Source organism: Globicephala melas, chromosome 2 (genome assembly GCF_963455315.2).
Source record: "Globicephala melas chromosome 2, mGloMel1.2, whole genome shotgun sequence".
Taxonomy (NCBI): domain Eukaryota; kingdom Metazoa; phylum Chordata; class Mammalia; order Artiodactyla; family Delphinidae; genus Globicephala; species Globicephala melas.
In genome coordinates, this window is record NC_083315.2 from 71,769,597 (window position 1) to 71,789,219 (window position 19,623).

The 19,623-nt window shown below is 35.3% G+C and overlaps 1 protein-coding gene across 4 annotated transcripts in view; it reads left to right on the forward strand.

The window, feature by feature from the left end:
- VPS13C (vacuolar protein sorting 13 homolog C) overlaps positions 1 to 19,623 on the forward strand; it is a 175,498-nt gene that overhangs the window by 119,172 nt on the left and 36,703 nt on the right. For all 4 annotated transcript variants that reach the window (XM_060294174.2, XM_070044905.1, XM_060294175.1 and 1 more), the window contains 15 exons: positions 224 to 393; positions 1,750 to 1,997; positions 3,350 to 3,579; positions 5,077 to 5,169; positions 7,770 to 8,135; positions 8,515 to 8,601; positions 9,908 to 10,063; positions 10,265 to 10,529; positions 11,390 to 11,550; positions 12,555 to 12,676; positions 13,404 to 13,698; positions 14,969 to 15,358; positions 16,870 to 16,974; positions 17,771 to 17,935; positions 19,458 to 19,586. In XM_060294174.2, the coding sequence (XP_060150157.1) occupies positions 224 to 393; positions 1,750 to 1,997; positions 3,350 to 3,579; positions 5,077 to 5,169; positions 7,770 to 8,135; positions 8,515 to 8,601; positions 9,908 to 10,063; positions 10,265 to 10,529; positions 11,390 to 11,550; positions 12,555 to 12,676; positions 13,404 to 13,698; positions 14,969 to 15,358; positions 16,870 to 16,974; positions 17,771 to 17,935; positions 19,458 to 19,586 (2,982 nt within the window). The remainder of the gene's footprint in view (positions 1 to 223; positions 394 to 1,749; positions 1,998 to 3,349; positions 3,580 to 5,076; positions 5,170 to 7,769; positions 8,136 to 8,514; positions 8,602 to 9,907; positions 10,064 to 10,264; positions 10,530 to 11,389; positions 11,551 to 12,554; positions 12,677 to 13,403; positions 13,699 to 14,968; positions 15,359 to 16,869; positions 16,975 to 17,770; positions 17,936 to 19,457; positions 19,587 to 19,623) is intronic.

Sequence of the window (19,623 nt, forward strand, 5' to 3'; positions counted from 1 at the left end):
TTTTTTTTTTTCTTACATCTTTATTGGAGTATAATTGCTTTACAATGGTGTGTTAGTTTCTGCTTTATAACAAAGTGAATCAGTTATACATATACATATGTTCCCATATCTCTTCCCTCTTGCGTTGGATTTGCTTTTAACCTCTGAGTTAAGAAATATGTTTAAAAGTAATTACATAACACCTGAAGATAATTGATTCTTTTGCTTGAAAAATATACCACAGGAATCCAAACTTTCATTTCATAATGACAGTTTCCGGCTTGGTGAACTCAGACTACATCTTATGGCCTCTTCAGGGAAGATGTTTAAGGATGGCTCAATGAATGTCAATATTAAACTTAAGACATGCACCCTTGATGATCTCAGAGAAGGAATTGAGAGAGCAACATCAAGGTTTGTCATCTCTGAATTTGCCGCACATTATATAAGGTTGACATTGCACTTGGCATTGCTACCAGGCATTGATTGCTCAGCTTAGGATTGTCAGAAGGGGTCTTTTGATCATCTTTTTTAGGATTCTGTTCCTTGGGATTATCAAAAGACGTCTTTGGTCATATTTCAGTTTGAAGTGCATCAAGAAGTAGTGCTAATTTCAGGCTCAGTTGCTTTAAAGTTTGGATGAAAGGAAGTTTAATAATAGAGTATTGTCTTAAATGTGGGAACTAAGAAACTGTAAGAATTTTAATAGTTAAATCCACATGGGGTGGTTGATTGGTGATATATTTTTCTAAATTGTTCACAGTAGGCAGAATCTTTTTTTCAAAAAAGCCTTAAAGTTATGGATCTTTCTTTTGTTTTATTTTGTCTATATATTTTAAAACAGTTTTGTGAAATTTCTTTAAAAGTTTTAGTAGATCAACTATACTTAAAAAAAGACCCTATGGGATTAAAAAAAAAAATGGAATCCCTAATTTTCACATTATCAACTCATTTTTGAAAGATTAATTTATATCACCCTACTATAAAGTGAGGAACATGCAACTTCAATAGCCTAATTATATTTTTATTCCTTTCCCAAATAATGAGATGCATAATATTTTTGTCCTTGTTTTTTGGAGAAAAACTATTCTGCTACTTGAAGTTGGACCCGTTGAATATGTATTGAATACTTCTGAGCCCTTTGTTTTTCTAACAGATGAATAAATGAGGAAAGAGTGCTATCATGCAACCAGCTTTTCTGATTTGCAAATTTCATGTCTTGGGGTAGCAATCTAGGCAAGGGTGATAAAGGCCATCCTTCTGTTTCATAGCCTGCTCTTTGCAGTGCACATGAGGATGTGTGGGAATTATTATATCATTGCAGACGCTTGATGAACACTGCCTGATTTGAATTACATTGAATAATTTGGGAGTCAGTTGTATAGGATGATCTTTGGAGACAAATTCTTTCAGGGAGGTTTTATTTTGTAAAATAATATAAAGAGGTTGTCTTTTAAATTTTGTGGGACCACATTAATGTGTTTTGTTAATTGCCAAACTTCCTTTCAGCAGTCATTGTTTTTCTAGTATTGCATTATAATTATAAAATATTCTATAATTACTTATTATCATGAACCTTGCTGTGGAGATTAGGAGACCGTGTCTTGGTTGCTGATTAGCTAATTAGACTCGAGTTAACACTGATCTGTTTTCTATTCACAGATTGGAAACTGAAAGGTGAAAGAAAAATTATTAAAATGTATAGGAAATTTTTAATCTTTTTAATTCTTTTAGCAGAAATAAAATAATGAATGTATATATTTTTTTCAGAATGATTGATAAGAAGAATGGCCAAGATAACAACAGTTCTATGATTGACATAAGTTACACACAAGACAAGAATGGAAGTCATATTGATGCTGTTCTTGACAAGCTGTATGTTTGTGCCAGCGTGGAATTTCTGATGACTGTGGCAGATTTCTTTATCAAAGCTGTACCTCAGAGTCCAGAAAATATGGCTAAAGAATCACAGATTCCACTGCGACAGACTGCCTTAGCAAAAATCAAGATGGAGAAAGGTTAGCAGAATTTATCTGTCACCTTGTATATTTTACCAAAATTACAAACTGGAAAAAAGAGAAATGGAGAACTTAAGAATGTAAAATTACTCGTTCAAATTTAAATGTATTCAGCAGAAAAACCTTAGTAAGCATAGTTTTTTTTTTTTTTTTGCGGTATGCGGGCCTCTCACTGTTGTGGCCTCTCCCGTTGGCGGGTGCGCAGGCTCAGCGGCCATGGCTCATGGGCCCAGCCGCTCCACGGCATGTGGGATCTTCCCAGACTGGGGCATGAACCCATGTCCCCTGCATCGGCAGGTGGACTCTCAACCACTGCGCCACCAGGGAAGCCCAAGTATAGATTTTTTTAAGAGAGAGGTGGAGTAAAAATATGTATCGGATCAGGCACCAGGAAACCTCTGCTCTGGTTCCAACTCTGCCATTAACATTTCTTTACCCATCCAGAAATACAGCCTGTTTTATAAAAAGGGACTCTTTTATTCAAAGAAAATATTTGGAAGAATTAAATCATATTGAAGAGCAATTAAACAGCTGAAAGCAGAGGGTGGGAGTATTGGAGGACCCAACATGACACCGCTGGACATCACCTTAGATTCCTTAAAGTTAGCAGAGGGTTTGCACAGGTCTGGTCTCCGTGTATGCTGGTGCCACTCCCTGACCCATAAACCATTTATTCCAGCATTGCCAAGTAAATCAGTGATTTTCTCTGTTAAATTGTGATTGTCTAAGGTCAGGCATTTTTCTCTCTAATGTGCAACTCAGGAAGATTGGAAAACTGTCGTTTACTGGCAAGGTCAGAATATTATTTTTCCATTTACCTTTCTTAAACAGTAATCATGTGATATCTCTGTATTCATATATGCATGTCATGTAGTTATATTATAGATTGTATGACACTAACTGTAGACTTAAGGGTGAAATCAAGGCAGACAAGTAATAATGGCCTGTGTACTTATCAGGGTCTCCTGTCCTCTTCCTGATACTCCCCTCGCCTGTTTTCCCTTCCTTGCTCCTGCAGCATAACATAGGACACTCAGACGTGTACACACATGCATCGCATATATGCGTTAATTCTGACAAAAAGAACTTCAAAACAAGATGATTTTTGCTAGGTCAAAGTGAGAATGATCTTCTTAACAACAGGGATCAAGATTGCATTATCCCACGTAATCAGCATTTGTTAATAATCATTTATCATTTATCTTTACCGATCAGTTATTAATATTGTTACTTTCACCATATCTATAATAGCAGGATATTACAAGCAACTTAGCAACTTACAGATAACATGTACCCGAGTGACAAGATTTACTTTACTAGAACTTTTATGGTTCCTATTTTTGTTTCTTTAGATGACTCTGTAAGACCAAATATGACTTTAAACGCCAAGATCACAGATCCAGAAGTGGTGTTTGTTGCCAACCTGACAAAGGCTGATGCTCCCGCTCTGACAGCCTCATTCTGGTGTAACCTCTGTCTATCGACATCCAAACTCGAACAGATAATGAAAGCTTCTGTGAGAGATCTTAAAGTGCTTGCTTGCCCTTTTCTCAGAGAAAAGAGAGGAGAAAACATTACCACAGTAAGAATTACCTTATATTCTAAACTTGGATTGAAGGATGGCAGATGTGGTTGATTCATAGAATCCCAGAATGTGAGAGCTCTGTAGGACTTCAGAGAGTATTTACTCCAGCTTGAGATTTTACAAATAAGGATGTTGAATTCCAAAGATGTTAAATGATTTAGCCATGTCTGTAGTGACAGAACTGTAGACTGTCTCCAGACTCATTTTCATTATACTGTCTTTTGCTGAACAGTGTTTGAATTTTAGTACAAATCAACATTCCTTTTCAGCTGTTGCTTTTGTTCACCACAGTATATCCAATGAGTGAGTGGATGAATGAACCAAAAAATTCATTAGTCATGTGCCCAAAAGAGATTATGTTTTGCTTTATTACAAATTAACTTCAGTTGTGCTTTCACATTATAGTTGAAAAATATGGTTTTAGTTAGTTAAATTTATTACTGTACCAAATGTTTTTTAATGTTAAATTGATAATTTTATGTTAAAGAGCATCATTATATAATGTGACTCATTTGCAGTGTTATTTTAAATTTAAAAAAATTCATGGACAGAGTGACTTGAATAAAGAAGTGCAGTGCTAAGCTTAATCTATACTGTATCATGAAACATTCTTTTTAGCAGGATCATCTTCTATTTTTTTTTTTGGTTGCACCGGGTCTTAGTTGTGGCATGCATGTGGGATCTAGTTCCCTGACCGGGGGCCCCCTGCGTTGGGAGTGCAGAGTCCTATCCACTGCGCCACAGGGGAAGTCCCAGGATCATCTTCTTTTGACATGTCACAGAAAGCTTATATTAATCATTCTATTTAAAGCTCATCCTACTTTTTTAAAAATGAAAGTTATGCATACTAGTTCCCCCATTCAGTTCAGGTGCATTTTATTTGTTTCTTTAATGATATTTAATAACATAGCCTTCATGGTTTTAATAAATCGTCGAGTTTGAAGATTTGAAATCTATTCTAATAAGGACCTTACAGGAAATTCAAGACTGACCTGTTGTTAATCATCTGGAAGCTGTTCATTTACCTACCTTACTATAGTCTTTTTTTAAAAGGAGTTAACAGAACTATTTGTTTAGAATAACATTTTTAAGTGATTTAGTGACCATAAAAATTATAATGAAATACCATTTCCATTTCCTCATTTACCTCTTTGCAAATGTAAGACCTTACCATAGTCCTTAGCTCATTTTTGTAGATATCTTAAAAGTGTATTTTACATAGGGCATCATCTAAAAGACATTTTAGCAAAAGGAAACATTTTAAACTTCTAATAGTAAATGTGCATTACTACTTAAGAATTGGCATAAAGGAATTCATCAGAACCACTTAAAGTCCTTTCCAGTGGCCATAGACTTGTTATAGTTTGGAGGAGCCCTCACAAGAGATTCTCAGCTAATTTAATTTGCCTTTTTGCTTTTAGTTGTAGACTATAGTTAAAGATCTCAAATTAAGTAAGACATGTTCATAAGTAAATTTCATTTATTTGTTTCTAGATCTTACAGCCCTGTTCTCTATTTATGAAAAAATGTACATGGGCTTCAGGAAAAGAAGATATAAATATTGAAGTTGAAGAATTTATAATTAAGGTTAGTGCCTATCATATTATTTGGGTGAAGATCAATCCTTTTTTTTAATTAATTAATTTATTTTTGGCTGCGTTGGGTCTTCGTTGCTGCACATGGGCTTTCTCTAGTTGCAGCGAGTGGGGGCTACTCTTCGTTGAGGTGCGCGGGCTTCTCATTGCAGTGGCTTCTCTTGTTGCAGAGCATGGGCTCTAGGCGTGCGGGCTTCAGTAGTTGTGGCACACGGGCTCAGTAGTGGCTCAGGGGCTCTAGAGCACCGGCTCAGCAGTTGTGGCACATGGGCTTAGTTGCTCTGCAGCATGTGGGATCTTCCTGGACCAGGGCTCGAACCCGTGTCCCTTGCATTGGCAGGCGGGTTCTTAATCACTGTGCCACCAGGGAAGTCCCACAATCAATTCTTATTTTTCTTATCTTTTGATGACTCTCACATCTAGAGCATTATGCTAGTCACATATTTAGTAATCAATAAAAACCTCTAATATTAAAATACACTTTTCTTTAATGCAAATGTTTGTTTCTGTTTTCTTTGAAAGAGTGCCGGTGAGTCTTGAGCAACGCGGGGATTAGCAGTGCTTTAACTTTATAGTCAGACCTCGGTATAGGCGGTTCCTCAGAATCTGCATTCCTCCATGTCTGAGGTTCTACATCTGCAGATTCAACAGCTGTGGCTTGTGTAGTACCATAGTGTTTACTACTGAAAAAAAATCTACATATAAGTGAACCCCCGCAGTTCAAATCCATGTTGCTCAGGGTGAACTGCACTTTTAAATGATCAGCATAGTTTTTATCTAGTATATTTGTGTGTGTGTTGGAGATTGGGTTTCGGTGGGGAGAGCAGAGATGAAGTGGGAAGAGAAGGAAAGGAAGGATGGAAAAATGAGGTTGCTCTTATTTTATTTGCAATGTTATTTTTAAGCTTTTATTTGAGGTGTAGTTTGGTTGAATTTAATAATTATGTGATTAAATGTTTTATTTGTCTTATAAAATATTTATAATGACAGATGTATGCCAGAAATAAATCATTAGAATTTTTTTTGTCTCTTACATTGGTAGTATTGAAAAAGCAATCTGCTCTCTAAAGTACTTTTCTCTCAATATTTTAAATTACTGGTTTGTCTTAGATGGTGTTCTACAGACTTAAAATGCAAAATGGGGAGAAAACTTGGATTTGCATGCATTTTGTCTGCGACACTGGGTTAAGGTGCTGAGGGATTGTTTTTCCATGTCTTTCTTTGTATATCACTCTACTTATTTATTGAGCACACGTTTTTTGAGGCTTTACTGTTTGTGAAGAATGTCCTGTACAAGGCACTGAGGGTACCTGGTCCCTACATTCAAAAAACTTAGTGATATATGTGAGAGAAAGAAGTAAATGAGTGATTACTTTCAGCTTTCAGTGCTAGAGGCATGCATGAGGTGCTCTTGGGGGTGCAGGCAGGAGCCTCCAGCTCAGACTAGGACATCGGGGGAAGCTGTCTGGAAGTGGGGCTACTTGAACTGAGCTTTGAACATCTGAGGGCAGTTAGATGGAGAGAGAGGGAAAGGGTTACCTAGACAGAACCAACAATATGCATAAAGGCAAAGGCTTGAAAAATTCTTTAAGGACTTGGAGGGGTGATCCCATGTGGATGGGGAGAATGGTGTGGTGGAGCCATAGGACTGAGAACAGTAATTATAGGTGACATTAATAAGGCAACGAAGAAAAGAATTCATTTGACAGATAAGTTTGGGAAGTACTGCATACTCGCTCCTTCTTTTGGTGATGTAATCATATCTCCTTAGCATATTAAACAAGTAAGGGTCGTGAGAAGTGAACAGTAGAGGAATCCACTTAATTTCTTTAACCCAGTATTGCTGAAACTTTGGGAAACCATGGGTAGCTTAACTGATTAGGCATCAGGTCACAAAGAAGTTCGTGTCCTACGCTAAAGAGAGTTTTAATCTTACCCTGAAAGTTATGGGGAATTGTTGAAGATTTTAAACATAGGAATGACATGCTCAGATTTGGGTTTTAGAAAAATCATGTGGTGGGTGGCCCGAGATGGTGCTGACAGGACATGGAAGACATCATCGTTGCTAAGAACTAAGGCACAGTGATTGGAATGAAGAGATGAGCAAAGATACTCTCCAAAGATAATAGGAGGTGGAATTTTCAGATCTTAGGCTGAAAGGGGGTCCATGGTGATTCTCAAGTTTCCTATGTCGGTAAGACAAATGAAAACCATGTGTGTATATCTTGATGAGGATCACATACTTTGGTTTAGTTAATGCAGCTGGTTGAAAAATGAAAAATTCAGTTACACTTCTACATTTTTCTGTTCGCATAACACTGTTTCACTCTGAATTAACTGATTTAACTGTAGGTTTCGACAATTGACATGCGCATTAGTCACTTAATTCCAGAATAACCTGGGCAGAAATCACTGTTTTGAGGTTAGTTGACTTGGCACATGATTTTGTGTGTTCTCTTTTGTTTTCCACAGTTATTAATTTAATATATATATAATTTTAATTAGTTACTTTAAATTTTGTGTGTTATATATTAATTCTTCTCATCTGGGAAATAATTTATTCTAAATCTTCTTCTCCTTTCTTTTTTAAAGATTTCACCCATAATTCTTAATACTGTGATGACAATAATGGCTGCTCTGTCTCCAAAGACAAAAGAAGATGGATCCAAAGATATATCTAAGGAAACGGAACATCTTTGGGGTGTCAAATCTATTAGTGATTTTAACTCTTGGTTTCTTGGTGTTGACATGGCCACAGAAATAACAGAAAATTTCAGAGACATTGAAACTCCACTGATAGAGGAAAATTGTGCTGTTGTTGTCCAGTCAGTTCAAGTTACCTTAGAATGTGGTCTTGGGCATCGAACTGTACCTCTATTACTGGCGGAGTCTAAGTTTTCAGGAAGCATTAAAAATTGGACTTCCCTAATGGCTGCTTCTGCTGACATGACACTAGAGGTATGACCACATGAATTATTACCCACCTTCAGAGGCAACTTCCTTAAAAGTACAATGGAGGAATTAAACTGAGCTTTTTTGTGTGCATGACCATAGCAAGTATATATATGAATAGATACTACATTCTAACATTTAATTTATTCATGTATAGTATTATTTATTTGGTCATTACTTTTTAAGGGTTCTTTTGCTAAATAATTGGTTTATGGAGCAAAGTAAGAGTAAAATAAAATGCACCCTCTTTATAAATATCCTTTGTGTCCTTAGGTATGTTGTTAAAATGGTTACTGGCATATAACGTTACTTAATATTTTTTCCTACTGGTTATAGAAATATGTAGTTAATGTTTAAAGACTCTCATAATTCTGTGCCTTTCCAGGTTCATTATTACAATGAGACCCATGCTGTATGGGAGCCACTGATTGAGAGAGTGGAGGGGAAGAGACCATGGAATTTAAGGCTTGCTGTAAGGAAATCATAATAAAATAATATCATTGTGTATATTCATTTATATATATATATATTTTAGTTCAGAGATTCTCAAGATGTAGTCCAGGATCCTTGAGGCCCTTTTAGAGGATCATGGGATCAAAATTCTTTTCATAATAATATTCAGACATAATATATCATTTTCATTCTCATTCTCTCATGGGCATACAGTGGAATTTTCCAGAGCCTATGCAATTTTGCAGCAGATTGAATACAAAATTAGAAATGAGTCCACCTGTCTTCTCTTAAGGCTTGCACTAAAGAGATTTGTAAATACTCGTCTTCTCACTATGTATTTTTAATGGTTATTTTTCATTAAAATATTATTTATGTTAACGTGTAACTGTTGGTTTTAAGTGAATATTTTAAATTTTCTCAGTTTTAGTTTCTCATAGAGTACATACTGATAGATAATAAACCACATAAGTGAAGCTCTTTGGGATCCTCAGTCATTTTAAGAGACCAAAAAATCCAAGAACTGCTATTCTGGTTCATGAATTCTTTGTGTCATCTCTTCATGGTACTTCCTGAGAACACTGCAGAGTCCTACATACTGAAACACATCTTCCTAGATTAACAGGAACACAAGTTTTATGCCCTTCACAAATTATCACAGCACACTTCTCTGGGGCAACTTGACTCAGGTGTGAGGCATTGAAATTGACTTAGCAGATTCTTATTTTAAAGATGAGCTGTCACTTAACCTGTGTCCTCGTTTCCTCTCAGTAAAGTAGAAGTAATATTTCTGACCTACCTCTCTTTGGAGTAGGCAGGCTAACAAAGAATGTTTTACAAGACTTTTGAAATGCCTTTAGAATGAAAACTATGATGGAATCTGATGGCTGGTTGAAAGCTTATCATATTACTTATTTATAGGTGTTACTGGTAAAAAGTAGAAGGAATTCCAGATGTTACTTCCAATAAGGATCAGTTTAGACTTCAGGGTCCTCTTAGAGTGCTCATCAAAGTAAAATGACCAATTAGGTGACACTGGGTAAATAGCTTTCTCTGGTGAATGCACAAAAGACAAATATTGTAACTCACTTGGAGTCCTTCCATGGCACAATTCTAAACATTTCCCTATGCGTGGACTACACACTGAAAGAAAGAATGCTGATTTGTGCTAAGTCAGGGTGAAGCACTGAATATTTTTGAAAATGAGACTTTTGAGGAGCCTTAATACAAAGTGACAAGGTTAGGAGAATTTAACCTTGACTCTGTCGAGAGTATTTTAATTTTATTATTCATTGGCTAATAAATTTGCTATGTATTTATCCTCGTAGGTAAAGAAGAATCCAGTCCAGGATAAAAGTTTGATGCCAGGAGATTATTTTATTCTACTTCCTGAGCCAGAAACAGAAGTTGATATTTCTTCAGGAGATACAATGAATATAACAATATCCAAAAGCTGTCTTAATGTTTTCAACAATTTAGCAAAAGTATGTTTGGTTCTTGCTTGGACTGTTTCATAGTTTGGTTCTTGCTTGGACTATTTCAAATGGAATTTTAAATTGAAACGTATGCATTATTTTTGTTTGTCATCAACATTCGTTTCTAAAAAATGTGTAGTTGAAATTTAGTTTTTGAAAAAAAATTTGGATTTTGCAAAAATTTTATTGTGCTGTTGTGTTCCTTTTCAGGGTTTTTCAGAGGGCACTGCTTCTACTTTTGACTACTCTTTAAAAGACAGGGCACCTTTTACAGTAACAAATTCTGTAGGTGTTCCCATTAAGGTGCAGCCCAATCATAATCTCAGAGTGATGGGCTCCCTTGAGAAAAGTGATGTGTGTGATATTGATGCCGGTCAGAAATTGGAATTGGAATATGCCAGCATGGAACTTTCATGTCAAGGGAAGCTATCTACACTGAGCCGTCAGGAGAGTTCCCTCTTCTCTCTGACCTTTGGTATGCTATATTTATGCTATTTTTAAGGGTATCTTTGGAATTACTGGTGTCAGCTTATTTTTGATAAAATATGGAAAAATACTTGCTGTAGATAACCTTGAGAGACAACATTTTTAAAGGCTTGAAACAAATACTTGATAAACTTTTGTTTTCTTCCTCTAAACTTGAGAAAATTAAACTTGATTAATTTAAGAATCACCTTAGAAAACTAGATTATTTCTTTTTTTTTTTTTTTTCTGTACGTGGGCCTCTCACTGTTGTGGCCTCTCCGGTTGCGGAGCACAGGCTCCGGATGCACAGGCTCAGCGGCCATGGCTCACGGGCCCAGCCGCTCCACGGCATGTGGGATCTTCCTGGACCAGGGCACGAACCCGTGTCCCCTGCATCGGCAGATGGACTCCCAACCACTGCGCCACCAGGGAAGCCCTAGATTATTTCTATGTGCTTAAATATTAAATAGTACAGTATGTAGTATGCTTCAAAAGGACTGGAGTTCAGTGAGAAGAGAAAATAACTATATTCAGAAGTGTTAAAATGTTGACAGTAGTTATCACCATTTCAAAAAAAAAAGCGATTTTTATTGTTATATAGTTGAGAAAATAAGGAACAAGTTGGATTTTTTTTGTTTTAATACATTTAAAACCCCAAGAGAAGTTGTTTGGGGTCAAAAAAATTTTATAATAACTAGTTTCCTTTCTTTGTTAGCTCCTGTGTCTTAGAAAAGAATTTTGTGTAGTCTGCATTTCTAGTCATGAGGAAGAATACTCTTGTCATTATTCTGAGGTGCTGCTCCTGATCTGTCTTATAAAAATTTAGGTAAATTAGTATTTGGAATGTTTCTCACTTATGCTCTGACTTAGCACCTCATGGATATACAGAAGTTACAAAAGTCCCTGTTGCCAGACCTGGACGGCGATTGTATAATGTATGGAATCCCAATGCCAGTCATTTTGACTCACTTGTGGTACAAATTGATGCAACTGAAGGGAACAAAGTAATTACCCTTCGTTCTCCTCTGCAGGTAATGCATTAAAGTGAATTGTGTTCCTTTAAGTATATCAAGAAATATTAAATCATTTGGCTGATTATAGAAATATAATAAAACTTCATTAGGTCAGTACTGATTGTTCAGAAATAAATAATAGTTTGAACTGGGTATTTCCTGTCCAACTTACTTTTGTAATATTCTTCATTTTAAATGTCTCATGAAATGCTGTTGTTAATTTAAAGCCCATTTTTGTTGTCTCCTGGGTTACTTATGATTTTAATGAAACTTTTTGTCTATTCCTTTAAAGATTCAGAACTGAGGAATATTGCAGTAATAGCTGGTTGTCAAATAGGATAATATTCCATTCTCTTTGTATTGTATTTTTCAAGTATGTATGAAGGAATATTGAAATGGTCTCCCCAGAAAAAAATTTTAGCATATTAATCTGTATAAATATTTTTTCCACCTTTAAGGCTTTATCGATTTTTCTTTTTCTCTGCATTATTACAGATTTCAGCATATGGTCAGCAGAAGAATATTTCTTCCTACCTATAACATCAGATAAAAATGAAAGGATTTCCAATTTTGGTCATTGTCTCTCAGTTTACTATTAGCTCCAACCTATATTACACTGTAGTTAAGGAAGGATTGTACTGTATTTATTTACCTCATGTTTCCTTTACTATCCTTTTCTGTTTAGTTGTATGGTGCATTGAGAAAAGGTTGTAATGAGGAAAATATTATGACTGAAATCCTCAAAGATTAATACGTATTTGAAAGATAATAATACACACTAAAAAATTCAGTCTGTAATATATGAACATGTGAATATCCTGATAATTTTTGATTTCTGTTTAACCATCAAGTTTCATATATATAGCTCCTTAAATATCTTAAAACTTTTCAGTTACCATAAAAATATCTTCCAATATTGGGCTTGAAATTTTTTAGTTCCAAAAGTGATTGTGTGTGGCTCACATTTTTCTTTTGAACGTCTACATCTTTTTAAACAACTTGTATGTTTTTTTGTCCAACAGATTAAAAACCATTTCTCTATTGCTTTCATCATCTATAAATATGTTAAGAATGTGAAGTTATTGGAGCGCATTGGAGTAGCCAGACCTGAAGAGGAGTTCCATGTTCCTTTAGATTCATATAGGTAGATACTTCCTTGAATATGTTGATATAAAAGGTTCATAGTATATATTTTTAATTCTGTGAATTAGAATCTTTATTCTAGAAAAGAGTAAAATATCTATATTCTACATAATAATAATTCTTATTATCTAAAGATCTGTAAAAGCCAGTTTTGAGACATATAGAGAAATACATTTATATTGTTGAATTTACCAGATGAAATTTCCTGTTGTATACTTGATGTTTTAGAATTTTCTGAGGCTTTTTTTTTTTTTTTTTTTTTTTTTTTTTGCTGTACGCGAGCCTCTCACTGCTGCGGCCTCTCCCGCTGCAGAGCACAGGCTCTGGACGCGCAGGCCCAGTGGCCATGGCTCACGGGCCCAGCTGCTCCGAGGCATGTGGGATCCTCCCAGACCAGGGCACGAACCCGTGGCAGGCGGACTCTCAACCACTGCGCTACCAGAGAAGCCCTCTGAGACTTATTTTTATTAGATTGCCTTTGTATTTGAAATGACTTTTTTTTTTAAGTTGTCATTTTTTACAGAGTATTTTTTCCCAGAAGGTGCCTCCATGAGTCAGCTGTGTGACTTTGGGCAAGTTTCTTAAACTTTCTTAGCCTTGTTTTTCTCATCTGTAAAAATAGGAATAATAGTACTTATCTTGTAGAGTTATCAAAAAGAATTAATGAGATTCTTTTTCTTACGTTCTCAATAAAAACGTTTTTCCCACTCTGTTTTTTTCTTCTGTAGATGTCAGTTGTTCATTCAGCCAGCTGGTATTTTAGAGAATCAGTACAAAGAATCCACCACATATATTTCCTGGAAGGAAGAACTTCATCGGAGCAGGGAAGTCAGATGCATGCTGCAGTGTCCGTCAACAGAAGTCAACTTCTTACCTCTTATAGTCAATACAATTGCTGTGCCTGATGAATTAACCTATATATGTACACACAGGGAAGACTGGGATCCAGCTTACATCATTCATCTTTACCCTACTGTCACTTTGCGGAATTTTCTCCCATATTCTCTAAGATATTTACTTGAGGTATGCCTCTTGCATTTTGTTTGACTTTTATTATTACATGGAGTGAATTCTAGTTTGTTTTTTTTTAATGGTATTTTTAGTTGAGGTCAGTGTTTTACATTCATCTACTTGTAATGCTTTAATAATAGCAAAAACTGGTATAACACCTACTTTGTGCCAGCCACTATGTCATGTATTTTACATGTATTAACATATTTAGTCCTTACAATAACTTCCTGAAGAAGGTACTGTTATTAGACCCATTTTACAGATGAGGAAACTGAGTCACAGAGGGGTTAAGTGACAGGTCCAGGATCCCACAGCTAATGAATAGTAGAGCTGGAATTTGAACCTAAGCAATTTAGTTCCTTGTTCTCCACCACTGAACTCTGCTGCATCTGCTCTAAATTAATAATTATAATAGTCTCTTTATTATCTGAGTATAATTCTCTTAACTAAAGTATGGGAAAATGCCAGTGAGAAAATACTTCATCTTAATTTATTATGAAGTTAGTTTTAAAGTTTTTTGTTTTAAAGTGATGATTATTTGGTTCAAGTTTCTGTAGAACTGAAAAATAATTACTGTCTTAAAAAATTTTGGGGAACATTTTCTAGTAATGAAGTATGATAAATATTTATAATTTGTACATGCCACAACATATCAAAATACAAAAATCTGGAAAGTATTTGGAACCTAAATTTATTTTCTTTTTCTGACAATGAGCCATCCCTGAGTTGTGGAGAATAAAATTAATTAGATGAACTAAGTAGTGTTTAGACAAGAGATGTTTTCAGTAAGGAAGCCAAATTTATTATGTTGCTATTACTCATTTTTAAAGTAGTTCCACCTTAGATAGCTTGTCAGCATAGCTTGATATCACTTTTCTTATTCTATTTGTATGAGAACCATTAGGTGTAGTATGTGAATAAAGGATGAAGCTGAAGTCCAGGCAATTAAGTGGCTCATTTAATGACATAGCTGTTAATGGAAAACAGCCAGTGTTCTGGAATCCAGCCTTTGATTCTTGGCACAGGTCTTTTTCTCAAAATTTATAACCATTGGCCTGCTAATGACCAAAAGACAGTTTCTGACTTTGGCTATGATATAGTGTTTTATTTTTAATCATTAGTAATTGTTGGATATTCATAATATGTAAAGATGGTACCTTGAAGACTTGTCAGTTAATGTGAATCTGGTAGGTTACTTAGTATTTGTATAAAATATGGACGTTATTGCAGAGGTTTTTAAAAAATTGGTAAGCAAATTTAGTTTTTGTTTGTTTGTTTTTAGGGAACAGCAGAAACTCATGAGCTAGCAGAAGGCAGTGCTGCCAATGTTCTACATTCGAGAATCAGTGGAGAAATAATGGAATTAGTTCTGGTGAAATATCAGGGCAAAAACTGGAACGGACATTTCCGTATATGTGATACACTTCCCGAATTCTTTCTTGTGTATTTTTCTTCTGACTCCACAGAAGCGATGACAGTTGACCTGTCAATACATGTCAAGCGAATTGGCAGCCAGATGGAGCTATCCATCTTTAGTCCCTATTGGCTCATCAACAAGACTTCTCGAGTTCTCCAGTATCGTTCAGAAGAAATTCATGTGAAACACCCAGCTGATTTTAGGGATATTATTTTATTCTCTTTCAAGAAGAAGAACATTTTTAGTAAAAATAAGGTGTGTTTTTGTTGATAAAACAAATTACCTGTTTATTGTTTATCTAATGCCATGCTTACCTCTTTGCTCAGTGTCACAGGTTATGAATTAGGTCCAAGAGGATTTTTAAGGAATACACGGTTAAGTGGCATATTAGGGACTAACGACAATAGTGTCCCAAGGCTGAGTTACCTTTTTCTCTGGTGCCCCTAGAATTACTTCTGTTTTTGACACAGTGTCAAGTAGAAACCTTGATTTTATGTAGGTTACCAGTGATGCAATGGCATTTCAAAAGATAGAACAGTTGAATTTGGTTTATTTTAACTGAACCCTCCTATGTGTGAAGCACTAAAGCAGGCCTTCGTGAGAGAAACCTAATGCGTAAGGCCTGATCCTTTATGCTCTGGTCCCTTCTTTCCTTTTCAGAGTCACATCTTGGTATAGTTTACCTCTATGCCTTTGTATGGCTGCAGTCTCTGCCTAGAATGCCTCTTGCCCTGTGCTTTGCCTGTCTGCTTCATGTTTTCTGGCTATCCGCTGTTCATCCTTTGGCAGTCTGCTCCAGGCTGACATGTGTGAAGGATTTTCTGACCATCTAAAGTGGGGCTAGATATTCCATCCATGTTCTCTTAGAGAAGTGCTTCTCAAATCTCAGTGTGCGTTAGAATCACCTAGAGGGCTTTGAAAACAATTTGCTGGGTCAGACCCCCATAGTTTGATTCAGTAGGTCTGAGTAGGGTCTGAGAATTTGCACTTTCCACAGATTGCCAGGTGTTGCTGATGGTGCTGGTCCAGGGACCACACTTTGAGAACCCCTGTCTTATTGTTTTGATTAATACTTGATATTGTACCTGTTTATGTGTCTGACCTCTGGTTGTACTCAGGTATTTTATAATCTGTTGGGTAGGTGGAGGTTAATACAGGAGCAGAATTAGATCTCTTCTGTACAACTTTATCTGAATCCCATAGCCAGGAGTAAACTTTTTACCCTCTCACCTTGATCTCATATTATCCCTTTTATATAGTTGTTATCACATTGAGTCTCGCATCATAATTATTAGTATGTATTTCCTATCTCTTTGTTTAGTTGGAAGCTCATTGAAGACAGGAATTGTGTCTTCCATTCTGCTTATCACAACACTTTTCCTTTATTGTTTGCTGAATAATGTTAAAAGCATAAATTCTCTGTGTGCTAAAACTTTAAGAATTCGTTAGCTCTGTATCAAAAGTCTAACACTGGAAAATATCATTTTACATTATAATTCCTTTTCAAATAACAAGGTCGCATTGGTATACATCTTTAAATTCACTGTACTCATTGCATAGGTGAATGGGAAGGTCAGAGCTCTGCTTTTAAATATTACATTGTCCCCTAGAGTTTCTGTGGTTCTGTTACCCATTTGCAGCATGCCTTTGGTTATATTTTTCTGTCTCATGTTACTAAATAAATTTCTAGTGGTCTAGCAGCATTCCATCAAATAAAATTAATATAGTGTTTTAGATTTCTTATATGATTGTGTTCTCTGGTGTAGGTACAGTTAAAAATTTCAACTAGTTCATGGTCCAGTGGTTTTTCATTGGATACAGTGGGAAATTATGGATGTGTGAAGTGTCCTGCCAACAATATGGAATACCTGGTAAGATTTTGCTTGCTTATTTACTTTTGATTTCATTCACATTTTCATCAGTAAATGAGCTGGATCCTAAGGGGTACAGAAATGTGAATTCAGAGTATTACGTGGAGGACTGTTATATCTCTCTACTAATTTCTAGGGCCACTAGTATCAAAGCAAAACCTAAATTTGTCAAAGTTTAAGGCAGTGAGTTGAATCCATATAAGTAAGCAACTTGGTAAATATTCAGAATATACTAGAATCTGCATTCCATACCACTCCCTGCCAAATGTTTCTTAAATCTTAAGTTTGACTGCGAAAATTTGAATAATCTGATACAAGTTGACTTGTTTTATTACCACTTTGAAATTTTTATTTTATTTTATTGATAGCAGAGTTAATAAAGCAGCAAAAATTGAGCCTGTACACTAATTTTAAAACAATTTATTTTGGAATGTTAAAAAGTAAAGGATTTTTTTAAAATTAAGTTTGTTATTATAAGTCATCGTTAGTTAAATTACTGAGTGATATTTCTTCAATTTGTTTCTGATGGAGCCAAACTAAGGAACCAAAATTTTTCTTCTTAGTGAGAAGATAATCAGTCATGGAATATGGCTCTTAGCAGTTACTTTATTTAAGAAATCTTGTTTTAAAATATTTTAAGAAGCCTGTATGTGAATAGGGGGTGTGTGTGTGTGTGTGTGTGTGTGTGTGTGTGTGTGTGTGTGTGTGTGTGTGTGTGTGTGTGTGTGTGTGTGTGTGTGTGTATTTCAAGCTATGTAAAGTACTGGGAAATGATAAGCTTGTTTGCTTTTTACAGGTTGGTGTTAGCATCAAAATGAGCAGTTTTAATCTTACACGAATAGTTACTTTGACTCCCTTTTATACTATTGTGAACAAGTCATCACTAGAACTAGAAGTTGGTGAAATTGCACCTGATGGCTCAATGCCAACTAATAAATGGAACTATATTGCTTCTTCAGAGGTAATATTTTCCTTTAATACAACTGGCTCCTAAAATGTACAAATAAATATAGACATATAAATAAGAATTATGTATATCTCTTTGTCATACTCACTTTGCTACCATGTTTGTGGGTTAAAATATGACAGCCAGCTTTGAAAGACTTTTATTTCATACTATAAGCATATGTTAAAAAAGAAGAAAAAAATTGTGGATAATATTTACCACTAGCTCAGTCTAGACTGTTAACACTCATTCTCTAGTTCTTCCTATATGTATAAACATGGGTATGTACTGTAAAATGTACATAAAGTACTATGTATTGTGTCAATAGCAAGGTAACATCTTTGTATTCAAGAAGGATCTAATCTTGTTGGAGGGCTTAAGACTCATATAAATTAATACATGGAGAAGAAGATAGTATATGGTAAGTTATAGGTGGTTATAGGATCTCTGAATAGATGAACTGGAAGTTTCCTTGAAAAATTCCAAAAATTCAACCACCTTGCTTTACAGAGAAAGAAATTGAATCTTACTTTTTTAGGTCAGTAAAGTTATTGGAGGTTGAGATCATTGTGGTCTAGATCAAAAGGAAAAGTTTCATAGAAGAGCTGGCATTTGAACTAAACTTTTGCAGACTCAACAAGAAGAAAGGTGAAGAGAATAAGGAAAGAGTGGGGAGAGGACAGATGCAAAGACAAGTGTTAGTTGCTTGAATTTGCCCAAGTTTTCAACCAAGCCACCTGACTTAAGGATAGGACTGTTCTTCTGTACATCTCAAAAGAATTCTAAAATTATTAAAAAAATATTTAGCAAAAGGTTAAGAGAAGGATTCCAATTACACTACAAACACAGACCTCTAAGAGGCATGGCCTTTCCAAGGCACTTGGAATGATCTCCATAGACTTGGTAGCAAATAAATGCTCCTTATCTTTTTATCTTTGATGTGAGTTTGATAGCAGTAGTATTTTTTTTTAGAAATAGAATTTACCCAGTATTCTATAACAGAGGGAACTTTCTTTTTAGGAACTAAGATCTCAGTTTTACAGATAAGGAAACAGGCTCAAAAAGGTGCATGATTTGATTAAGATCAGACAGCCTGGAGGATAGTGTCAGGACTTCCAGCAAGGTCCTCTGCCTTCAGTTGTCTTCTGGTTTATCTAGGATAAGATACTCTGTGAAAGAATTCATGGTGATTAAGGAATTAAAATGGGTTATACATAAAAGCAAATGTTATTAAGATTATAATTTTTAAATATTCAAGATACTTGAGATGTTCTTAATAGCACTTCAGTTTCTCACATTGTAATTATTCTGTAAGTATGAAAAGACTAATATAACAATTCTTCTGATGGAGTTTCTTTGGCTTCATAAATAATCATTATATTGTCAGTAATCTTAATATTAGATGGAGAGGGGCTATTTTAAGAAACTTAGTAATAATTGGATCATGATCTGAATTAGAATTGGAAACTTTATTAGCCACTCTTTTATTTATACTGTAGTATTGTTTTAAGACTGATATTAACTTTTATATTTTCAGTACCTTCCATTTTGGCCTGAAAAATTTTCAGGCAAACTTTGTGTGAGAGTGGTGGGCTATGAAGGATCCTCCAAGCCATTCTTTTATAACCAACAGGATAATGGCACTTTATTGAGCTTAGAAGATCTGGTAAGTTTTCCTGTTTTAAAATAAAATGTCTTTGATT